General features: G+C 40.4%; 5 protein-coding genes across 5 annotated transcripts; 2 read left to right on the top strand and 3 right to left on the bottom strand.

Moving 5' to 3' along the window:
- Positions 1–492: 492 nt before the first annotated feature.
- Positions 493–4,717, top strand: GCK72_024272 (uncharacterized protein; the record flags this gene model as incomplete). The annotated part of the gene is made up of 5 exons (XM_003117819.2): positions 493–552; positions 599–2,022; positions 2,073–2,391; positions 2,446–4,351; positions 4,419–4,717. 5 exons carry the CDS (start codon positions 493–495, stop codon positions 4,715–4,717), a joined length of 4,008 nt encoding a protein of 1,335 aa, XP_003117867.2.
- Positions 4,718–6,004: 1,287 nt separating this feature from the next.
- GCK72_024273 (uncharacterized protein) lies at positions 6,005–8,415 on the bottom strand (the record flags this gene model as incomplete). The annotated part of the gene is made up of 9 exons (XM_003117601.2): positions 6,005–6,039; positions 6,089–6,262; positions 6,309–6,464; positions 6,512–6,770; positions 6,850–6,948; positions 7,004–7,138; positions 7,210–7,441; positions 7,489–7,576; positions 8,286–8,415. The coding sequence occupies 9 exons, from the start codon at positions 8,413–8,415 to the stop codon at positions 6,005–6,007; spliced, it is 1,308 nt and encodes a 435-aa protein (XP_003117649.1).
- A 2,863-nt stretch (positions 8,416–11,278) lies between these two features.
- On the top strand, positions 11,279–13,241 carry GCK72_024274 (uncharacterized protein; the record flags this gene model as incomplete). The annotated part of the gene is made up of 4 exons (XM_053735805.1): positions 11,279–11,368; positions 11,515–11,898; positions 12,179–12,985; positions 13,041–13,241. 4 exons carry the CDS (start codon positions 11,279–11,281, stop codon positions 13,239–13,241), a joined length of 1,482 nt encoding a protein of 493 aa, XP_053579371.1.
- On the bottom strand, positions 12,485–13,440 carry GCK72_024275 (uncharacterized protein; the record flags this gene model as incomplete). Its single annotated transcript, XM_053735806.1, has 3 exons — positions 12,485–12,969; positions 13,031–13,237; positions 13,344–13,440. The coding sequence occupies 3 exons, from the start codon at positions 13,438–13,440 to the stop codon at positions 12,485–12,487; spliced, it is 789 nt and encodes a 262-aa protein (XP_053579372.1).
- Positions 13,441–15,156: 1,716 nt separating this feature from the next.
- Positions 15,157–16,360, bottom strand: GCK72_024276 (uncharacterized protein; the record flags this gene model as incomplete). The annotated part of the gene is made up of 6 exons (XM_003118317.2): positions 15,157–15,206; positions 15,261–15,500; positions 15,615–15,707; positions 15,760–15,999; positions 16,116–16,208; positions 16,261–16,360. 6 exons carry the CDS (start codon positions 16,358–16,360, stop codon positions 15,157–15,159), a joined length of 816 nt encoding a protein of 271 aa, XP_003118365.2.
- Between the last annotated feature and the right edge of the window lie 6,346 nt (positions 16,361–22,706).

Genomic DNA, 22,706 nt, shown 5'->3' on the forward strand with positions numbered 1-22,706 from the left:
TTAGTATCCGAACCAGCAAAACATGACTTTATTTACGTTCATTAGACTCAAAATTCGTATCAACCAGCCAACTTTTTCTGAATTCTATGTAGATTTATCATTGTGGCACTCATTTCTTCAGGTTCTATTTTTCAATCTTGTTATCTATCAGCATTAGGCTAACATCTGTTGTCCGAAGTTCCATTCTCTTCCGCTATCTGCGTCTCTCATCATTTCTTTACTAATTCTTTCTTCTCTGTTATTCGTAGGGCTGGGGTGCGCGCTTTAGCGGCCAGTAGAACAGTGTTGTAGATGGACAGAGACTGCGGTCTACGGTGAAACGCAGACGGGTAGTGTGCGGCTGCGGAAAACGCGGGAGCCTTCGGTTTTTGGTAGTGTACTTGCCCACACACGTCGGTTTTCTTGTTGCTGCCTATATCAAACTGTTTCTTTCTTTTCTCGACGTTTCCGATTGTTTCAGAACACTAATGAGTCTATATTTCAGTAACAACCATGCCGCCTAAGAAACGCAAATTTGAAGAAGTCGAAAGAGGGGAACCAATTGGATCAGAGGTATGAGAACTCATTTCAAATACTTTTAAACACTTTTCAATTCTAGGGCGAATACAAGTGCACTCTTTGTGGACAGGAATTTATCAGAGGATGCGGACTTGCAAGTCACCTTCGTAAGCATGCTCCTGTCAGCTTTGATTGCTATCACTGTGGTCATTCGAGCAAGTCTAAGCATAAACACGACAGACACGTGCTTGTTGCTCACGCCGATTACGTTCGCCGAGGCGGAATCCTTCGTGGTCCAATTATTCGTAAAGTCAAAGAAGAATTGCCAAGTGATTCCAGTGATGACGATGACATTCCGCTGCCATCAATTCCACCGGTTACAAGAAGAATGTCGGGATTGAAGAGAGTAGAAGAAGTCGTTCTCTCCCGTGACATCAAAATGGAAGAACCAGATGATTACGAAGATATACCAAACTCTTCAGTCAGAGGACCACCAGAAGCACCGCCGGACCCACTAGCACTACCAACGCCAATCGCAACACCAGCTCCAAAAGCACCAACTATGCCACAAGAAACAGCAGTTCCAGTAGCACTACCAGCACCAGTATCGAGGCCAGTTCGAAAATCAATGCGAGCAGCAGTATCAGAAGCAGTGCCAGTCACAGTGCCATCGGTAGTACCAGTAACAGCTTCAGAAGCACCAACTATGCCACAAGAAACAGCAGTTCCAGTGGCACTACCTGCGCCAGTATGGGGACCAGTCCGAAGAGCAGTGCGAAGATCTGAAGTATCAGTTGCAGTGCCAGATCCAGTGCCATCATTGGTGTCAGTAACAGCTCCAGAAGCACCTATTATGCCACAAGAACCAGCAGTTCCACTACCAGCGCCAGTATCGAGGCCAGTCCGAAAATCAATGCGAACAGCAGTATCAGTAGTAGTGCCAGACACAGTGGATACAAGCAAGTTATCCATGAATGTGAAAGAAGATATGCCAGTGGAAGTGAAAATGGAAATCGTTGAGAAAATAGTACACGCTTCCACGGTATCACCACAAGCTACACATGTTGTGAAGACGATGAAACTGGGATTGAAGCCGAGAAAGCTGTCGTTGAAGAAGGCAGCGGTGAAGAAAGCCGAGAACTTACTCAATAATGACACTGTTCCCCGTCAACGAGATGTATCTCCTGCAACACGTTTAAAGCTTCCATTCGGATGTCCAATATGCCCAAGTCGATTCAATGTTCACCCTCGTGCGTGTTTCCATGTTTTGAGCCACCGACAGAAAAGACACTTGGCACCGACTAGCATTAAGTTTTTCTCAAAGAAATTGGGAACAAGTCAGGAAGGATACAAAATGAAGTCCGTACCGTTCATGAGATGGAGATTGCGTTTTGACAATCGTTCGGTGGATGAGAAGAGAGCCGAACGACTGCGATACATGAAAGAAAACTTTGGTCACTCAATTTCGTCACCTAGATCAGCAGCTGCTGATTGCAAACCGGGTTGCAGCTCATCTCCCATGAGGTTAGTTTTTATAATAAGATATTAATCTTAAATGTTTTTCTTTGTTTCAGATCCAAACTCAAACCGAAATTAAAAGCAATTGCGAAGAGGAGAAAGGCTCTCAAAATGAGCAACACTAGAAATCTGTTCATGAAATGCGGCACACAATTCGGACAAAGAGTTATCTTCGAGACGTACAGCTACTACCTCTGCAAAGATTGTCCATACGTCACTTGGAACGTTTCATCGCTTTGGCGTCACTTCCGACATCATATTCAACGTTCGATAATGTCATGGACATGTGTATCATGTTCCTTCAGCTCTGCCAACCGAGTGAAGGTTGACCAGCATGTAAAACTGCACAAGGAAATTCCAGAAACGGATTTGGAGGTGAGTCAAATGCAGAAAGAGTAACATGAGAAATTAATCAAAGTATATTTTCAGTATTCCCATTGGCTTCGCTTTGAGCGCAGAGTCAACAGGACTGACTTGAATAAGCCGACGCCATCAAAAAAGCTTCCTACTCGCCAGTATAACTACCCAGCAGCGAATCGTACGTTGCGCAGTGCAGATCGCTCGAGCAATCAAGATATGCTAAACGGAACTATGGAAGATCAACTGGACGACAATGTTCCGCAAACATCCAATGGAGAGGTGGCGACAACACCTAAAATAGCGTATAACACAAACCTTAAAGCAAATGGAGGTGCAAAAAATGATTTTGAAATGTTACCACAACCAGTAAGAGCAGCTCATCAAGTGGTTACCAGAAGACGTCTATCGGCTAAAACAACTCAGCAATTGATTGAAGAAATTCAACAATCAGATGAAGAGCCTGAACTGCAGGTTAACGGGTTACAACAACCAACTACAGTAATCGAGCACCCAACTAAAACAGTTCAACAAGCGGTTAAGCCAGCAGGACAAACTACAGAAGAAGCTCAACCTGTAAAGATTCCTGCAGAGCAACCGGCAAAATCAACTGAACAGCCGGTCAAATCGACTACAACGTCCACAAAAACTGGAGGAAAAATGATGCAAGCCAAAACAGATCCAAAGAATTCCAAGTCAGCTGCACAATCGGCAACTGTTGCAACACAAAAAACTGTCAAACCACCGGAGAAAGCTGTTCGACACTTGGAACAGTTGGCTGCACAACCAGAAGTCCAGCAACAGGCAGAAGAAGTACAAAAATCTGCAAAAACATCTCAACCGCGGAAGAAGGGTGTCAAACCTTTGAAGTCAACTGAACAGTCTGTTAAAACAGATCAGAAACCTGCAAGACAAGTTCAACAACCGGCTAAGTCAGCATCAAAGTCAGAAAATGGATCACAGCAACCGGCGAAACCAGCTGAACAAAAATCTGTTCTAAAAAAAGAAGCTCCGAAGTTGGCTCAAGTAGATAATCTTGAGAAAGCAGCTGAAGTTAATTCCCAACAGGCTGCTAGCTCCAATTCTACTCAAAAAAGTAAAAGAGCATCTCAATCAGTCCGTTTTCAAGAGTCTCCATCATCCACCTCGCCGGCTGATGTCAAAGGTTTTAAACCGGAGGAATATTTGTCCCAAATTAAGACAGTGCCATCAACAGTGGTTCAATCGGTTGCAGTGAGCCAACCGAAGTCAATTGTGAAAAGTCAAGCTCAACCACTGGAAAAACCTAATATTTCTTTCACTGCTCGACGGGAGCCTATTTTCAAATTCACTCCATTGAATTCATCTGCTTCGTGTGCTGGCACGTGGAGTTCTACTGCATTCAGCTCTGCTACATCAACAGTCCGTTTTAATTTTGATTACAAAGCTCCAAGAGATGATCCCACAGTCATAACAGCACCAACATCAAGCTTAGAAGCAATCACAATGATGAATTTGCAGAAAATTGTTACCCCAAAAGAATCTAAAGACTCTAATAGTATGCCAAGACGCGAAGGATCTAGAAAGCGATCAATTGATGACGACGATGACTCTTCCGACCGATCCACACCTTCCTCTCATGGTGATTCAATCCAATCAACCTCTTTATCGCAACAAACTTCACAATCAACTTCTCCTCCATCATCTCCAGTCGATATTCCCCATTATCGAAAGGAATTAGTGAAACCGAGATACGAAGATTTTCTCTATGTGAAGCCCGTGTACCCGGATTTCCAAAAAGAGCGACACCCATTGGATGCAAATGGAAGGTATCAAGTGGCCATGCGAGAATATGAGAAAGCTCTGGAAATTCGACAAAGACAAGGCAGTCTCATCCCAGTTAGTGACGATCAATTCAAGACTCCACTTCCAGTGACGGCAGATACTTTTGCTCCACACAGACCAAGAGAATATCTAATGAGAGAGTTTGCAATTGAAAGTAGGTTTTATTTTATAGCTTATTATTAGTATTATTATTATATATTTTATCTCCACTTCTGTTTCAGGATCTCGTCGCTGTGCGGATTGTCCATTTAAGGAAGACAACTTGGAGCGATTCCGCAAACATCGGGATAAGCATCTCTTGCCAGGACGTCACAAATGCAAAGAATGCAACTACTCTTCTTTCGACTATCATCAAGTTCAAGAGCACATGTTTGTAGATCACTATCTGAGTGATATCAAGCTATTGGAAGGACTTCCATCGTCGGATGAAGATGACTACTCACCTCCACCACAGCGTAAGCCAAAGGCCAAGAAGAAGACGGGCGGCAGAAGAAAGAGAAGACGCCGTACTGACTATTGATCGGCTTCGAACATCTTTTTTTCCAATCATGTTGTTTTACTCTGTTCTCACCCAAACTCACTTTACTGTATTATTTTCATGCTTAAGCTTGGATTGTTACTTGTTTTTATGTTTTTAAATTTTAATTCCCAGTTTTTCCCTGATTCTCTTTTTCCTCTTTGTTTTTAACTGATTATATTTTTATGCCATTACATTATTCCTACACAATCCCGGAGGTAATTATTTCCATTTTCCGAATGCTCATCCATTTGTCATAGTATTCACCCATATTGTCACTTTCCAAGGTACCTCTGTTGAACATGTCCCATGATACATCTCTGACACCATTCCCCCGGCTTTCTGATTAAAGGTTTCTGAAAATTGCTCTTTCCTCCGAAACGTTGCCTTTTCCACATCACTCGATCAATTCTTGACTAGTATTGCTGATGAAATAAACCTGATGACACTGTTATTCTTTTTTTCAGGTATACCACGGTGAATGCTCAGTTGTTCATTCAAATGTTGATGAAAATTACAACAACCATGGTTATTCGTGATTTTACATCTCAAAAAGTGACGGTATGAAAATATAAACTGACACGGAATATTGTTTTTTTCATTTTCTGAAACACCATTAGTATTGTTGTTCAGTTTTATTATCAGTTGTGAGGGAAATAGTCTTCAACAACAATTTGTCATTGGAAAGCATATTTCATTATTGGAGCAGCATTTATATTGCTCTATTGTCGTAAGTTATGATGTTTAGTCCGCAATTCGTTTTGCAATCTGCAAGCACACGCGGTGTCAAGATGAGGACACATAAATTCTTCCGAAAAATCTGCAGAATAACTTTATTGCACTTCAATTCTTTTACGGCTGAAAAACAATATTTTGCATGTTGCAAACAGCAGAAAAAAAATTATATTGAAACAGAGTTAGTAAAGAAGTGTTCTGCATGATGGAATTGATGATTCTCAAAAAACAAGAAATATAGAAAACGGATCACTGAATTTGGAGTTTTTCGGTTCTGTACAACAATCTTTTTGAAAAAGAGAAGTCTAAAATTTACCAAAAATTATTTTAAGTGAAGATTTGTTCTTCAGAGTTCAATCAAGTAGAAAAAGTATTGCCAATTTGGGTGTTTCAATCAGATGTAATATATTCGATAAACCAAGTAAAGAAGCCTTTATTACACAGGTAACAAAGTAAATATAGATCGAATAAATAAGAATATTTGGAAGCGGACAGGGAATGGGAAAAAATCAATATTCACAACATTACAGAGTAGTCGGCCGATGGTTTTACAATTTACAATTTGTCGTTCTCCTCCTGCTCTTTGGTTTCTAAAAAATAAATAAAATTAGTTAGCGAATCTGATGATTGAAAACTTACTCTTCTCGCTTTGGGTTGCGAGCCACTTTTCCATTTCTTTGGCTTCGTCCTCAGTTGGAAGCTTGTTGCTTACGGCAGCAGCCAATCCGACATCAGTTTGCGGCTCAGCGTTAGCTTTGTAAGCGTCTTGAGAAGTAGAAGCGCTGGATGGACCTCCGCTGGCAGCGGTGACTTCTAAAAAACGTCGTTTTTTAATTGTTACAGGCACTCTCAAACATACTGAGAGCTGAAAGTTGGTCTCCAAGAGACTTTCCGTCTCCCATGTCAATCAAGTCGCTTGTTTCAGCAGCTTGCTTCTCGCCATCGCGGTTAGAGATGAAGCGCTCGTACTTCTCAAACACACTGTTCAGCGAGTCGTTGACCATGAGGAGCTCGTCTGAAATTTGAAAATGTATTGGGATTTCATATTATAAAACAACTCACAAGTGACCTCCTCATTATTAACATAGCGGATCAAGTCCAAGACACGCTGTTGCATTTGTCTACAACCATCGTTGAGATCCGAGAGCAGTTGGAGCTCATCGGCAGTCTCCTTGCGTGGAACGACGTCGGTGAGCGTCTCACGGAACACTTTGACGTTCTGGTTAACGACATCAAGATCAGCACGCAACTTGGTCAACTGAGCCGGAGTTGCTGTTATTGGCTCTTGCCCTTGCTCGCGGATGGTGATGACATCGTAAGTCTGCAATTATGTTCAATAGTTGGGAAATTCTTGACAGTTCTCTGAAAAGATACTGAACAATTCACAAAACAATATGTACCGGGTTGACGACTTGTGAATAACTGCGTTGTGCCGGCTGAGCAGCTTGTTCTGGTACTGGGGCATCCAAAGTTGGTGGTGGTGGCTGGGTGAAAACCGTCTGAACATACGATGCATACACCACAACATTTAGAACACTGAACGTTTGTACTTACGCGCTTCGGAGTCTTGATTGGAGCAAGAGTGTCCAAGTCAGCAGCTGGGAACTCAACTCCCTTACTCTTGAGATCGTCATAAGTCTGGACAACTCCTGCAAGAGTTGGGTCTCCTCGGAAGGCATCCGCCCATGCCTGAAAATATAATTTTAGTGACCGGAAAAAAATTGTGACACGTGGCTCTTGTTAAAAGTGTATAGATGTACCTGAACAAGACTTAAAACACGCTCCTGAATTATCTGCGGAGCATCGAATTTTGGGCCAATCAGCTTGATGAGATCTTGAACGAAGTCCTTGTTGCACACCAGGACGTGGAACTGATGATTGCAGTTCTTGACAGCAGTTTCCAACACAGTCAAGGTGTACATCACGACGGCGTTGTTTTTAGACATAGCATTATGAAGACGTTTCTTGATGGCACGAACAGCATCGCGTGGGCTGAAATAAACTTAGATTTCTTTCCAGCTCCTGATTTGGTTTCATACCCCTCCTCGGTTCCATTGATGAAGTCGCAAATCTCCATGTTGAGTCCCCAATTCTCAGTTGCCAACAGGTTCGCATCGGTGGCCAGTTCTGAAATTAGTTGATTGTTTCATTATTATTCTCAAGACTTTCTCTCTCTCCCCCTATGTTCTGTCTTCTTCTAATCTACGTGCAACAATGCATCCCTCCTAAATCTTCACTTTCTCATCCACTTCCTTCTTTTCCATGTTTTTCAGTTCCTCTTTCACAAGTCGACGTGTCACTATTAGAGGGCGCTGTCCGTCTTTTCTCTCCCGAATACAACTTGTCTCCTCGACGGAAACCGGTTCATTGGTGAGATGAGAGAATGAAGGCCTACCGGTGGTGCTTGGACTGGTCACTCTAGTCGACGTGTAATTTCGCATGCGAACGTGCCACCACAATATCCGTAATAATCCGGATCCATCTTTAGATGCGTTTTCTCAACCTTACTTCGCATAAGAAATAACGCATAATTGTGACGGAAAGAACTGGCCGTTTGCAATTTACGGAGAACAAAATATGGGTGATTCTTGGATGAATAAGAAGAGGAAGCATAAGAGGTGCGATTTGACAATAAAGGCTGTTTAGTAATTTTAGTTCGATAAGGATGTTTTTAAAGCTTCACCTAGATGATCAAGTGTTATATGTTACTCGTCTTAAGTATCCCTCTCTGCTGTTTGGCGCGGTGGTCCGTGACCTAAATTGAACTCTCAACGACTATTTACGGGTATTCCGCATATTCTATGTTCCATGACTTCTTTCCCAAAAAAAAACATACCGATCTTTCTTCCGACGGCAGTCGCAAATGGGTTTCCTTGGAAGAAGTCGGACACAGACTCTCCAACCTTGGCGACGGTCTCACGGGCGCTCTCAGCAGCCTTCGAAACTTGCTCGGTGACGTTACTCATTCTGTAATAAACTTTAGATAGATGACGTAATTAATCAAGATTTTGTGGCGTATAAGAAGATGGGAAACATGGATTAGATAGGAAATGGGCAGTGTGCGTAAATGTTATCTTGAATATGTTAATTTAAAGGTCAAGAAAATACTGTTTGTCAACTTGTTCGAGATAATGTACACATTCGTAGATTATGCTACTTGAAATCGCAACACTTGCTCAACTAAAACAGCGCAGGATTTCAACAAAGTGAAGCCCTAATTTAGCTGTTTCAAAAAACAAAATTTCTCATAAATGCATCAAAAACACGGAAGACGTTATATCGAATAAGAGTCGTGCCAACAAAAATCGATGGGGGAAAAAGGCACAAGCGTGTGTGGAGGGTTCAGTTGTAGTAGTAGGCAAGCGACATCAACCAGGGAAAAGCTCTCATGGCTCACTTCGTTCTCTAGTGGACACTGGGAGCTCCGAGAACACCACGACAACAAACATTTTCATCAGAGAGCTGGAAATGACGAATGTATGCATTACCATTGTTCAAAATGGCAGGAGAGCATGGGGATAAGGGCTCCGGAAAAACACGAAGAGCCGGCTATTTTGAAGCTTATTTCGAGCGCTGGGGACAAGAGGAAAGGGATGCAAAAAACGGAAAAAGGAAATTTTTTTCAGGAGTGCGAATTACCGACTAAAACTGAGAGTTATTATTATGAAACGTATTCTCCAGAGTTTCTGGGCAATGAAACCACAAAAAAGTTGAGTAGCAAGTGAGACCGGAAATTTGTTACGTGTTATCATTACAGTTTAGTTTATCAAACCAAATTGGTTGCATTCAACACTTTTTCATAGACAACATGGCATATTGTAACGTTTTTGATCGATTTCTCAATAATGAAAGGAAAAAAAGAACTGCGCAAACGATTTCGCAACGTTATGAACTATGACGAGGCTGGCCTAGTTATTCACAACAGGTGTTATTTGGGTAAAGAAAGTCACACTTTGTTAATTGTCAAATGGGCAAACACACTATTGGGAAAAAGAAAAAAACCTAATTACCTTCTCGGTTTTTCAGCCATTTTTCTGGTTTTCCTTCAAGGATTCCACCTGACACAAAAATCAATACTTTACTCGGTCAAGTAAACAGTATGAGGTATTTACGGTTGAATTGTAGGTTGCGAGACACTTGTTTGTGCTTATCTCTCCCTTTCGGTTTCTCTTTTCTGCTGCACATATGACAAATATTATCAGATGACGTACAGGAGTTTTCCATATGGTTTTTTGTGTTACACTACACTTTCAAAAACACCGGCGATTGTGCTGTTGGTTGCTAACCATTCCGCAAGCGACCTTATTCTTTCGGTAGATAAGATAACCACTACGCAGGTATTCTTGCCGATCAAAAACGGGAGATATACCGAGAGATTACGGAAAAGAAGACGAACGAGCGGCCTTGACATGGTGCTTGACTTGCGAAACGTATCAGTTGACCTCCATTTTTTGTGAGACGAGTAAGAAGGAGGGGGGAGATGAGGAGATGAAAAAAGGATGAAGACGTTGATGAGATCGGTATGATATACAACAACTACAGACCCCTCACAGCAGTTGTCCGAGCAGAAGACGTGCAAAGAGACAAGGTCTCTAGTTCATTGAATAGAGACAATGTGTGTCAAGAAGCGCAGGCACAAGGAGAGAAAAAAGGCGATGGGTTATGAGAACCGCTCAGGCAGAGGGAAGAGTAAAGAGATCGTTCGAATGAATGGATCCAATACAATGGAGATTTATAACACAACTGGGAAAACACTAAAATTGACAAGGAAACGAGGATGGATACATGCAAGCTGGAGTTACCAGATTTGTGAAGTTTAGCTGAAAGAATGCCATGAGCTTCGAATAAAAAGACCAACAAGACATTTCACACCAACTCAAAATTCACGATGACTCCTAGGTTCATTTCAAAGATTTAATTCCACTCTCTTTAAGTAAAACTGATACAGATGAAGTTAGCTTACAAAGTAGTCAGTTTTCATTGAGACACTAGTTAATTATGCACACATCGTTTGTTTTTTCCTCTCTCTGTTTACTCCCAAACCAACTAAAATGGGCCATATGTCGATTTTTCTCCCCACGTTTTGTATACCACCTCGCTCTGCTCACATTGGCATTACAAACAAAAAGAAAAGATGAGAAAGAGATAGGAAGCACAGGCATAGAGTTGAAAAGGGGAATGTACAGATTTGAAAGTTAACTCATTCAACTTTACGAGTAAAATACCATAAGAGGCTCTTAGAGAGAAGAACACTGAAAAAGACCAGTCGGGAAGGAAATTGGAAAAAAAGAGCAGATGAAATTGACACTACAGGGAGCTATGTTATTGAAAAGGCTTTTTTCCGTCATTCACACCCAGCTGAGCCATATCGGAAATGAAACATTAAAATATCGATGCATGCCATTTTTCGTTTTGTGCTCTCCTGCATTATTTACATTAGTTGTGTTTCCGCGCTCCCCTCTCTCCAACCAATTTGTCATATTTTCTCATTTGTCCGCGCGGCGGTTCCTTGCGCCGGCACTCTCTTCTGCCGTAAATTTGGGTGACCCAATACTTTAACCAACTTCCATTCATTTCTCAATACATCATTCCACAGTTGACCCAGTGTCCTTGTCTTCGGTTTTCTCAAGATGCAATCCCCCGGTGGGCTACGTGAGTTGCCGCAGTATACGACGCGTCTCTGCCCGCTCTCTCGCGAACTGCACGACCAATAGGAACAATAGGGGCGGGACAGGGGCGGGCCAATCGACGTGTTCCACGACTAAGTAAGCGTCGACATCGCTCTGCCTGCAGAAGAGGACACTCCCGATCCATTCACTATTCATCGTGATGTTCCGGCTCGTCGGTCTGTTTTTCCTCGTCTTGGGCGCCTCGGCTGCCGTCATTGAAGAAGAAGAGAATGTCATTGTTCTTACTAAGGTATGTTTCGGTTTCAATTAAATATTTCAGGACAGAGATTAATTACAGTAATACTTTTTGGATATCTGAAATCCCAAAAAACCAAAAGTTTTGAAAATATTTTGAAATTTTTCTATGAAACAAATAATCAATTGATATATTTTCAGGATAACTTCGATGAAGTGATCAATGGAAACGAATTCATTCTTGTCGAGTTCTACGCCCCATGGTGCGGACACTGCAAATCCCTTGCTCCAGAATACGCTAAGGCCGCCACTCAACTCAAGGAAGAAGGATCCGAGATCAAGCTCGGAAAGCTCGATGCCACCGTCCACGGAGAGGTTTCCTCCAAGTTCGAGGTCCGCGGATACCCAACCCTCAAGCTTTTCCGCAACGGAAAGCCACAAGAATACAACGGAGGACGCGACCACGACTCGATCATCGCCTGGTTGAAGAAGAAGACCGGACCAGTTGCCAAGCCACTTTCTGACGCCGATGCCGTTAAGGAGCTCCAAGAATCCGCCGATGTTGTTGTTATCGGATACTTCAAGGTAAGAACAAAAGATGATGTCGCCCTTGACCGATTTGTTTAATCCTCCGCGGCGTTGTATGAGTGACCTCGAATCCATAATAGGAGAGAGGTGTAGGTCGACGAGATAGTGTGTACTGTACAGAGCGAGACAACCCTGTAATACCTTTAGTGCTGACGTGGACTAGGCGATACGATACGGCACATCGTTCCATTGTTTACCTCTGAGTGCTCTAGATAAGAAAGAAGTGGTCAATGAGAGTAAGAAAAGGGAATTAAGAATACAATCTGGTAATTTTCAGGACACCGCTTCCGATGATGCCAAGACCTTCCTCGAGGTTGCCGCCGGAATCGACGATATTCCATTCGGAATCTCCACCGAAGAAGCTGTCAAGTCTGAGATTGAGCTCAAGGGAGAAGGAATCGTTCTTTTCAAGAAGTTCGATGATGGACGTGTCGCTTTCGACGAGAAGCTCACCCAAGATGCTCTCAAGGCCTGGATCCAAGCCAACCGTCTTGCCCTCGTCTCCGAGTTCACCCAAGAAACTGCCTCAGTCATCTTCGGAGGAGAGATCAAGTCTCACAACCTTCTCTTCGTCTCCAAGGAATCATCTGACTTTGCCAAACTCGAGACTGAGTTCAAGAACGCCGCCAAGCAATTCAAGGGAAAAGTCCTCTTCGTCTACATTAACACCGATGTTGAGGAGAACGCCAGAATCATGGAATTCTTCGGACTCAAGAAGGACGAGCTCCCAGCCATCCGTCTTATCTCTCTTGAGGAGGACATGACCAAGTTCAAGCCAGACTTCGAGGAGATCACCACCGAGAACATCTCCAAGTTCACCCAAAACTACCTTGATGGATCCGTCAAGCCACACCTTATGTCCGAGGAGGTTCCAGAGGATTGGGACAAGAACCCAGTCAAGATTCTTGTCGGAAAGAACTTCGAACAAGTCGCCCGTGACAACACCAAGAACGTCCTCGTCGAGTTCTACGCTCCATGGTGCGGACACTGCAAGCAACTCGCCCCAACCTGGGACAAGCTCGGAGAGAAGTACGCTGATGACGAGAGCATCGTTATTGCCAAGATGGACTCCACTCTCAACGAGGTAAGAAAATACACAGAATTTTGAAAATATTGATTTCTAACTAACTGATTTTCAGGTCGAGGATGTCAAGATCCAATCCTTCCCAACCATCAAGTTCTTCCCAGCTGGATCCAACAAGGTCATCGACTACACCGGAGACCGTACCATCGAAGGATTCACCAAGTTCCTCGACACCAACGGAAAGGACGGAGCTGGAGCTTCCGAAGAGGAGAAGGCCGAGGAGGAGGCTGATGAGGAGGGACACACCGAACTCTAAATCAATCGTCACAATTCAGTTCAACGCATCGGGGTTTTTGAACCTGTTGTTAAATTTCACAATCGTTAACTTATTCCTTTTTACTTCTTCCCCCTTCTCTACTTTCCCCCTCTCTCAACGGCTCTTGGCGACGTGTCATCTCATCTTTACTAATAAGGCAAAAATCGGTGGTCCGATGTATTGTCAGTTCGGATGACATGTTGCCCTGTGCTACTTATTTTGCTATCTCTTGCTTTTTCAAATTTTCCCTTGTGTTGTGTAAGCAATGCAAGTCACTTCTCTCATTGCATTCGTGTCAAACATACTGGGTCTTCTAATAAATTTTACCAAACGAATTTAACTCGTGGTGTTATGGAAAAATGTGGTACATGAATAAATTACTTTGGATAAAAACCTCAAATTGTACGAGTTCTTCAGATATTCGTTCAGATAGAGTTTTGCCCGTCATGATTTGCTGTTTCGTTTTTTACAGTGGGAAGTTACAATAATCAATGAGTTTTTTGGAGTGTTGACATCATCTTGTTTCATCCACCATGCAAAGTTTCAAATATTAGCTTACGTCTGACGGTTTTTTTGTAGTGTAGAGTTTCTTTTTGGGTTATTGCAACTGATTCGAAGGAAATAGAAAATGTTTTCAAATTTTCCACATTTCAATGTGCGACAGACCTCATTTTTATCGAAAAACTAAGTAGTTTGAGCAGTTTTCAACTTGCTAGAGAGAACAAGAAAGTCGTCAACTTAAAAATAAACCTTTATTCCTGATCTGTATGATTTATAAAAATTAACTTTATGGGAAAACCAGTGATATCATCACACACTTTCTAAGTTAGACATTTTCAACTGGAAAGAACAAAATTGTATATTTTACTGAACATTACTGTAGAGTTCCAGGTTTGTAGTTGACAACTTTTTTAGGCGAATCTCTCGTGGAACAAATTTTAAAAATTATTATCTTTGCTTGCTGGATAAAGTTGAATCGAAAATTCATTTCAACAAAAATATTTTCTGGGAGTCTTAGTATGAAAAATGGTTAACTACAAAACTAGAATTCTAGGATTGGACAACATTATCAAAATAATAGACAAACAAAGTGATGATGACAGATTTTTTAGATTAGATAAATGACCAGTAGAATAAATGTTACAATGAGAAAGCTGTCATTAAATTTCATTGTTTGGGCAAGAATCGTTGTGTTTCTAAAACGTTGAAATTTGAAGATTGATATATTTTTACACGCTAAAACTTCATGCTTTTTTAATCACTACTGCTGAGTCGGCTCCTTTCTTTTGGCAATTTGTCGCATATTTTTGTACTGTAATACTAAATATTTTTGAGAAACAACCACAATCGTTCACTTTTTTCCGAATTAAAAAAAGTGTTTTAAAGAATACGCTACCAAAAATGATGCATGGCTTTATAAAATATGTGACAATTTGCAAAAATCCCTGTCATAGGTGACTTTTTCTTATAGAAATCAGTTCCAATGAATTTGTGAACTAAGAAACCCACTTGACTCACGCTAAGTGAAGGACACAACACTTTAATGATAACCCTTTTAAAAACTAAGGAGTTAGACATGAAAGAAAAAGTTGGTGTAGTTTTGTAGAAGAAAGAACAGAGAGCATCCAAAAAGAAGACAGCGACAAAATAGATTTATTAGAAACAATGTAAATTACGAAGTAGATGACAGAGCCTTTTGAAAATTCATGACACAAAGCAAAAGGCTGAATCTTTTACAAAGAATTGAAAACTGTACAAACAGATGGTAGACCTCACTTTGGATCGACTGTTATCTAGCTTTGACACAGAACAACTGACGACAACAGACCACCCTTCTAATACTGTTATTAAAAAAACGAGAGGAATAATATTACAAGAAATTTAAAAGCTTTATCCAAAGCAGGCAATTGGACGATTAGACTTGTGAGGCAGCCTTCTTTTGTTGCTTTCCGTTCAGTGTATTAGCTGAAAAAGCAACAGTGATGTACCCTGCTAAAAGCGTAAAATAGAAAAACCTACAGTAATCAGAGCCCTTGAAGGTCGTTGTTCTTTCTCTCGGTTTTCTCTCTGACAATGCCAATGGAGGAAGCACAACGCTTTGGGCATTTTGGACGGCTCCGGCTTTTCTGATTGCACCAGCATTTCGAACCGCTCTAGCATTTTGAACTACTCCACCATTACGGACCGCTCCAGCATTACGGACCGCTCCAGCATTTCGAACCGCTCCGGCTTTCTGAGCGGGTTTGGGGGTTTGGCTAGCTGAAATGAGAAAATGTTGATTTGAACGAGCAAGAACATTTGTTTCTCAAAAAATTCTATTTCAATTATTCGGTTAACTTTACATGGATCATTCATGTATTCCTTCTAACTTACTGTTTCTGCTTTGGCTTCCGGTAGAGGCACTATTTGAAGTGGTAGGTTGAACCTGACCGCGTTTCTTGTTCTCCTTTACCTTCACAGCGTAAACTGAAGAATGTATAGATATTATCTTCTCTAGATTCAAAATAGGGTAACTTACCTTCGTACTCAGGAGAAATCGTTGATTTTGTGGTTCTCGTTGGTCTTCCGGACGATGCTGATGGAGCAGACACAACTTTTTGGGCATTTCGAACGGCTCCCGTATTTCGAACGGCTCCGGTATTTCGGACGGCTGCGGTATTTCGAACGGCTCCTACATTTCGGACTGCTCCAGAACTTTGGCTCGCTCCAACATTCTGAACCGCCTCGGCATTCCGAACGGCTCTGGGAGATTGGTGAGCTGAAATAATAAAGTGTTGATTTGAGCGAGCAAGAACATTTGCTTCTTTTTTGAAATTTGAATTGAAATTATTAGGGTTATTCTAAATGACTACGCCTTACTTCAATAAAACTCACTGGTTCTCTTCTGGCTTCCGGTAGAGGCACGATTCGGATTGATAGGTTGAGCCTGACCGCGTTTCTTGTAATCTTTAACCGTCATAGCGTAAACTGAAAGAAATAGGGATATTATCTTCTCTAGATTCAAAATAGGAAAACTAACCTTCGAACTCAGGAGAAATCGTTGACTTTTTGGTTCTCGTTGGTCTTCCGGACAACGCCGACGTTGGTTTTTTGTTTTGTTTCTTAGGAGTTTTTGCCATTTTTACCTGAAAATTAACTAATGAAAAATAAGTGGAGCGGAGTGAGAAAAAACGAATAGTGAAGATCAAAACCGAATTGATTTCTATGCCACAAGACTTGCAGTATAACATATTATCTCACGAATTCTCGTTCAGAAACAGCTAATATCATTAGAGACTAATGATAGTTCAGTGTTTTCTCAAAAAAGTACTCAGAGGGAGAGGACTGATTAAATGGGGGAGAAATATGAGAGGCAGGCAAACAATATTCCAAGTAGCACCTATGCAAACGCGCCCTTTTGAGAGAAATCGCATGCCTACATTGTTTTGAGGAGAAATATTATTGAGAGAGGCCAATTTTTTGGAAGAAAGCATGATTACAAAAAATATTGAAATAGCGCAAACTAAATTTCAAAAATATGAGCAAAAATGTAGTCTCAACAAACGGCGTTCGCATAGGTGCATCTTGGAATATTGGAGACAATACACTGTGTGTAGGTTTGCACAAGAGAAGGGAGGCGTCGACAGCACGAGATATTAGAATGAATGCGGGTAGGTAGCCAACGACGAACCTTATGCATATGCTGTTGTTGCAATCTAGTAATTTGTGGTGTACACGGGGGGAGGGGGCGTGGTCTCAAAAGAGCAATGAGAGAGCGGAGGCCTTTCCGTATTATCGACTGGTGTCTTACTCGGATACAGTGAGGACCTGTGCGACTGGAGGCGAAACAGCACACCCAGGCACCCATGCACCTGTTGCATATGGCGTAACTCCTGTCGCACCGGTGAGTCTCCTCGCAGGCCGATGGGTATAATGTGTGACCTCCTCTATGTGTGGCCAGAACACGCACAAATCGTTGGCAGAGGAGGTTCGGTGATGAATGCCACCACCACCAAATGCTCTTGTGTCATCCTTAGCATGCAGATGGCAAAGGAGAGTATTTGAATGAGAAGGCTCAGACACTTAATGCAGACTAAAGAACCAAAATATGTAGTTTTGAAAGCTGGCAAAACGCAGTTCTTATCAATATATGTACGTTGCCTAGACAACCTAGAAAACTGGGAAGGTGTATTCAACATGCGGTTCAGAAATACTCAGAAAACTAAACAGAAAAAGAAGAGAAAAAGAGGAAAGGGCTAGCCGGGCTTCAGTTTTCAAAAGTCAGATTACATGATATTCCATGCATGCAGAGTCCTGACGTATATTCAAAAACATGTAACTGCTTGAAATTGATTATATTAGACTTACTGAAGGGAAAGAATATCATGAAACAAGACATTTTACACACTAAAATAATAATATCTTGCAACATAGCTTATTCTTTAATTCCAAAGGTGCCGTGGCTATAGAATAAGTTTCCTATTGCTCTTGCAAAGAAGATAAGGATTTAGCTTTTTTTTTATCGGCTCTTGTGATTTCCGCATTTCAGCTATGGGCAACAGTGATTAGCTTTTTCATTTTTTAACAAGGCTTTCTGGCTTTCTCTCCATTGTTTTCATTTATTTATCATTTCTCGTTTCCACTTTCGAGAAGTTTGTTCTCTCCCTCATTCACCTCCTCATTCAGGAATCTGACTTCTTGACTGCTCAATTGTTTTTTGAGAGGATTGTCTGTTGGTTCAGTATGATTAATGTGGTCTCGATGTGGATTGAGAATCCCCACCGATTCTCCGTCCACATCCGATCGCACTAATCCGTTCGCCACGGGAGGCAGGTCCGTCTCTTTTTGCCAAAAGGAGATGAAAACGTTGCGTGTCCTGTTGCGCAGATTCTTCTTATGTCATGAGCGCATGACGTCACCGACGACCGACGATTTATCGTATCGTATTAATGGACCTCTCTATTTGCTCATGCTTGTCTTTTTCGTATTGTAGTCGTTCTCACCTCATTAGCAGTACGTGTTTCCCTGCGATTACACTCAACCTTTTTTGTTTGTTGATGGAACAAAAACATCCTAGGACCCCGAAGTAACAACTAATGGAGGAGAGCATTTGCCTACAAAAAAACGGAACAGTTCGAGAGGTTTTCCGTTAGATACAGTATGCATTAAACAAAAATGAAATTGGGTAAAAAAGATGATGGGCTGACAAGACGAAAACAACATGAAATTAAAAAAAAGCAGCAACGAGTATTCAAGCTTTCACAAATTTGTACCTGAACTAACGGCATCACAACGCAGCGCAAAACAACATTTTACTTATCATCGCTTCGTGGCTCTATCGATTTTAGTTCACAAAGGTAGCTAGCTAAACATGAGATTTTTGAGTTAGAGATTCAACAACTGAGTGAATTTATCGTCTAGATTTGATTCTTCTTCAAATTACATAACAGCTGTTTTCCAACTTTGAAACAACTACAACTGGCTGATCCGATACAATACCTGAGTACAAAAAATATTATCTACGTAACTTTTAGAGATCTGTTCAATAAACCAAGCGTCAGAAATCCTGGGTTGGTAGTGCTCGTAATCACCTATTTGGTTTCGACACGTTATAGTACTCGTTGTCATAACACTTCAAAACGTGTTTTAATCGAAAGCCTGACGTACTTGATTCAAATATAGCTTGGAAAAAGTAATTACGTGACTATGATCCATATTCTCAATCTAGATAATCCTTAGTTGATAGGTTTATTCCGGATTTCAATTCCTCCCTAGCTCTATTCATACGCCCATTTCTACCTTTTTTACGTATTTCGATTTGAATACTCAAATCTCTTTCCAAAATTCAATACTGGTATTTAAATTTTGTTGTTAACTGCTTTTTTGATACAGGCATCTGTAACGGCAATTTTTTGCAGGAAACTTCAAATTCTCCACCCGTCTCATCTGGACAGGCAATAAAAAACGCTTCAAACAATGGACCTGCTCGACACCCTATTCAGTATCAGGTATTTTTGGAAAAGAATCTTTTCGAGGCGCCTCAAGAAACTTCCATCGAAAAAAGCTCAGCAACTTTCAAAATTCTACTATTCAGAAGAAAGATCAAAAACCAAAAAAAAGTGTGGAAGAAAAGAAAAGGTGTTCAAAATGCACAAAGCTTCCGGTTCTGTCTCCAGGCATGTGCAACGTTTCTATGTTTCTCATAACAATAGGACCCCGTCTGAGCTTCCTTTGTCGGACTTTCTTCACACAATTTTTCAAGTTTCCATGCACTTTTTCGTAGACTTGGAACTTATTTATCAATTAGTAGTTGTTCTTCTACTAAACAAATGAAGGAATTACCGTTGGCTTTGGCGTATGAAAAAACTTCAAACTATTCTCAAAGTTTGTGATAACTTTGAAATATATAATTTTTGACATCTAGCTCCATATTTTCTCATGATATTTGAAGTTTCACATACAAAAAATTCCTTGACTTCTTCATAATGAAAAAAGACTCGCCTTTATTTTTCTTGATGCAAATCTTACATATATTCCAAGAACATACGTGAATTCCGGTATTGTACTTTTCTCAACAAATCTGAAAAAACGTCACTTTTAGAAAATCGAATAGTCTAGTTTTTTGGAAATTGTTTTCAGCCAGAAAGTTCAATTAAATTTTTTCCTTTGTATTTATAGTTGGTAAAAGTGAATTAATTACCTCACCTGTGATATCAAAATGTACTATAAGCTAGACCCAACTGGCTTTCAAAATACTAAATTTGAAATACCAAACTTCAATAATTTTGTTATTAGCTACTACTATTTGCACACCCAGTGTCAATCAACAGTGTCTATTTTGGTAAAAATAGAAGTTATTAGTTTTCTTCATTTTTCACACTTACTCACTTTTCCAATAATTTGTACGGGTTTGTTCAGATACAGTTTGTTCTTGAAACTAGAACGTAGCCAATGAAACGTATACTTTGAAACTTTCAAAAATATCTAAATACTTTACCCTATTATCAACAAAACTTCAGCATGGTTTCCACACTGCCTGTCCGTTGGTATTCTGATCAACGATTTCGTTTCTCTTAGTATCCAAAGAACTCTTATCATCATTTGTAATTTCTTGCGACTATCTGTGGCAAACTACTTGCGACCTCCACGTGATTATCTTGTTTGTAAGCGTGACCAACGGTCTTTTGCAACAAAAAAAAAGAATGTCAGCACTCGTCTCGATTTCCCGTGTTTGGTATCGCACGAATATCTATTGGTCGTCCTTGATCCGTTACGATAGTCGCCATGTAGATGAACAGATTGTAACTCTTTATTCCCGTTTCTGTTGATCCCCTTCAGTTTTTTTACTATTCTATCTGAATTCTCACACACTTTTGCAAAGTCATTCACTGAATATGAAGTGAAAAAAATAGTGAAGAGCGCGTGGTTTATGTGTGTGTGTGTGTGAGAGTGTTTCATTTTGCCCTCCAGTGTTTTTTTGGTTTCCCAATGTAAACTGATCTTTAATAGAGAAACCGACCTCATTCTCTCGTTCATCCGCTTTGAAAGAGAACTGATCGTTGTCTTTAGATTATTTTTCCATGAAATTTTAACTTTCTTTATCAGTTTCCACAAACTATAAAATGTTTCCTATTCCTGTTCATCACAACTTGATCACTTTTCACCTCCGCTAAGTTGGCAAATTCCTCAAAAAAAACGAAGAGATCAAAAATCTCGTAATGAAATTTCGCAGCTAGGAGTTCTTAGTATTTCATTGAAAAAAAAAGTGTTTTTCGGAATCAATGAAACACCTGTTTTTAATTTTTTGTTCAAGAATTTACTTACTAAAACAAATTATCATTTAGTTCGATAATTTCTAACCAAAAATTTTCAGGTTGAATGCGACATTTGTTTGTTTTTTCTCTCTAAAAACCTGCAAGAAATTGATCTCTCTTGAATTTCACGCGCGTGTAAACTACAGGATATGACGTCAATTGTATTCCATTTCAACCAGATTCAAACCCCATAAAAATTCAAAAATCAGAATCTTTGCTTCAGTTCGTATACAAAAATATATAGTTGTCATGCATCACGTTCTATTTTTAAAAACCAGAAGAGTAACTAATGGGAAGAATAGAATGGCAGTTCACACATTCATCTCTGATTTCTGTTTTGTTACACATTTAGTGTAACCTACGTAGTACTTATCCTCAAGTGCACCTCGAATTTTTTCGTTTCTTTCCCCCCATCTTGCATGAATTTAATTTCCGATTAAGATCTATTGAATTATAATAGCGTTGACAATTCTGCTAGTTATATTTTATTATCAAATGTTCAACCCACTTCACCAAATGGGGAAAACGTGAAAATAGCATTGGTTCGGCATGCCGAGGGTCTTCGTTTCTTAATTACACTTTTCTGCTATAGGAGAAGAAGAATATGAAAAAGAACCCTTTCATTTGTGTCTCTTGATTGGCATGAAGAAGAATCGAGACGGTTTTGCCTCATCAGATACCAAAAAGTTACCTATCAAGGTTTCTTCGACCTTCTCCAACTGGAGATCAATTTATTTTTGTGTTTAGTGTGATGTACGCTCTTGGAGTATTCCACATCAAACGTAGTGTGTGTAAAAACTGAGTTTTAATCGTTTTCTTTAAACACCTGCTGCAATTTCCAGGCTTCCTTAAGATCTAATGCTAATACAACTTTTAAAGAAACTATCGTGAAATATGAACTCTGGTGAAATTTGAACGTTTTTGTTCTCCTTTTACAATTCACGTGCTTTGTATTCCAGTTATCTTGATTTTTCCTTATTCTGCCGATGGTGCCAGTTCTGATGTTATCTTTAATTTAAAAATTTTGAAAAAGGTGGCAACGTATCATAAAGCGTTTTGTATTCTAGCAGGAAAGTATTTGCATTCAAAACCAATCGTATTTTCCATATTTTTCATAGAAATTTTGTTCACTGTTTTTTGTTTGAGGTCAAACTTGTTTAATTTACTTAGGATAACAAATTGAGTATCTGGCAGAAGATATTATCATGGAATACCTACTACTCAATCATTTTCTTTGAGAGATGACGGATCTATTCTTTTCCTTTCACCGCTCGAAACAAATGAGTTTTGGGAATCTGTGTACTACATTGTAGTGCGTCATTGAGAGCACTCTATGAACAATCAGACTGTGTGGTTGTGTTCTTCCGATAACCTTCTCGACATGTGTCCAGTTTTCTCTCCGTCCTGACACATCCCAACACACGCTGTTGCCATTCTCCTATCACATGTCTTCTTCATCATTATTTCTCACGCTGAACTTGCATTTTTCAATTCTTGCACCAAACAGAATTTTGGCTCCCTGCTTGATTGTAATTATTTCGGAAGGGAAGAATGAGGCGGAAATCAGTTGAGAGGACACTTCTACTGGCAATCACGCCACATTCGTTTATTGATTTGATAAAAAAAGCACAATTTCCCTTTTCTGATAAGCGTCCGAAATGAAAGCATCGTG

Source organism: Caenorhabditis remanei, chromosome X (genome assembly GCF_010183535.1).
Source record: "Caenorhabditis remanei strain PX506 chromosome X, whole genome shotgun sequence".
Lineage (NCBI taxonomy): Eukaryota > Metazoa > Nematoda > Chromadorea > Rhabditida > Rhabditidae > Caenorhabditis > Caenorhabditis remanei.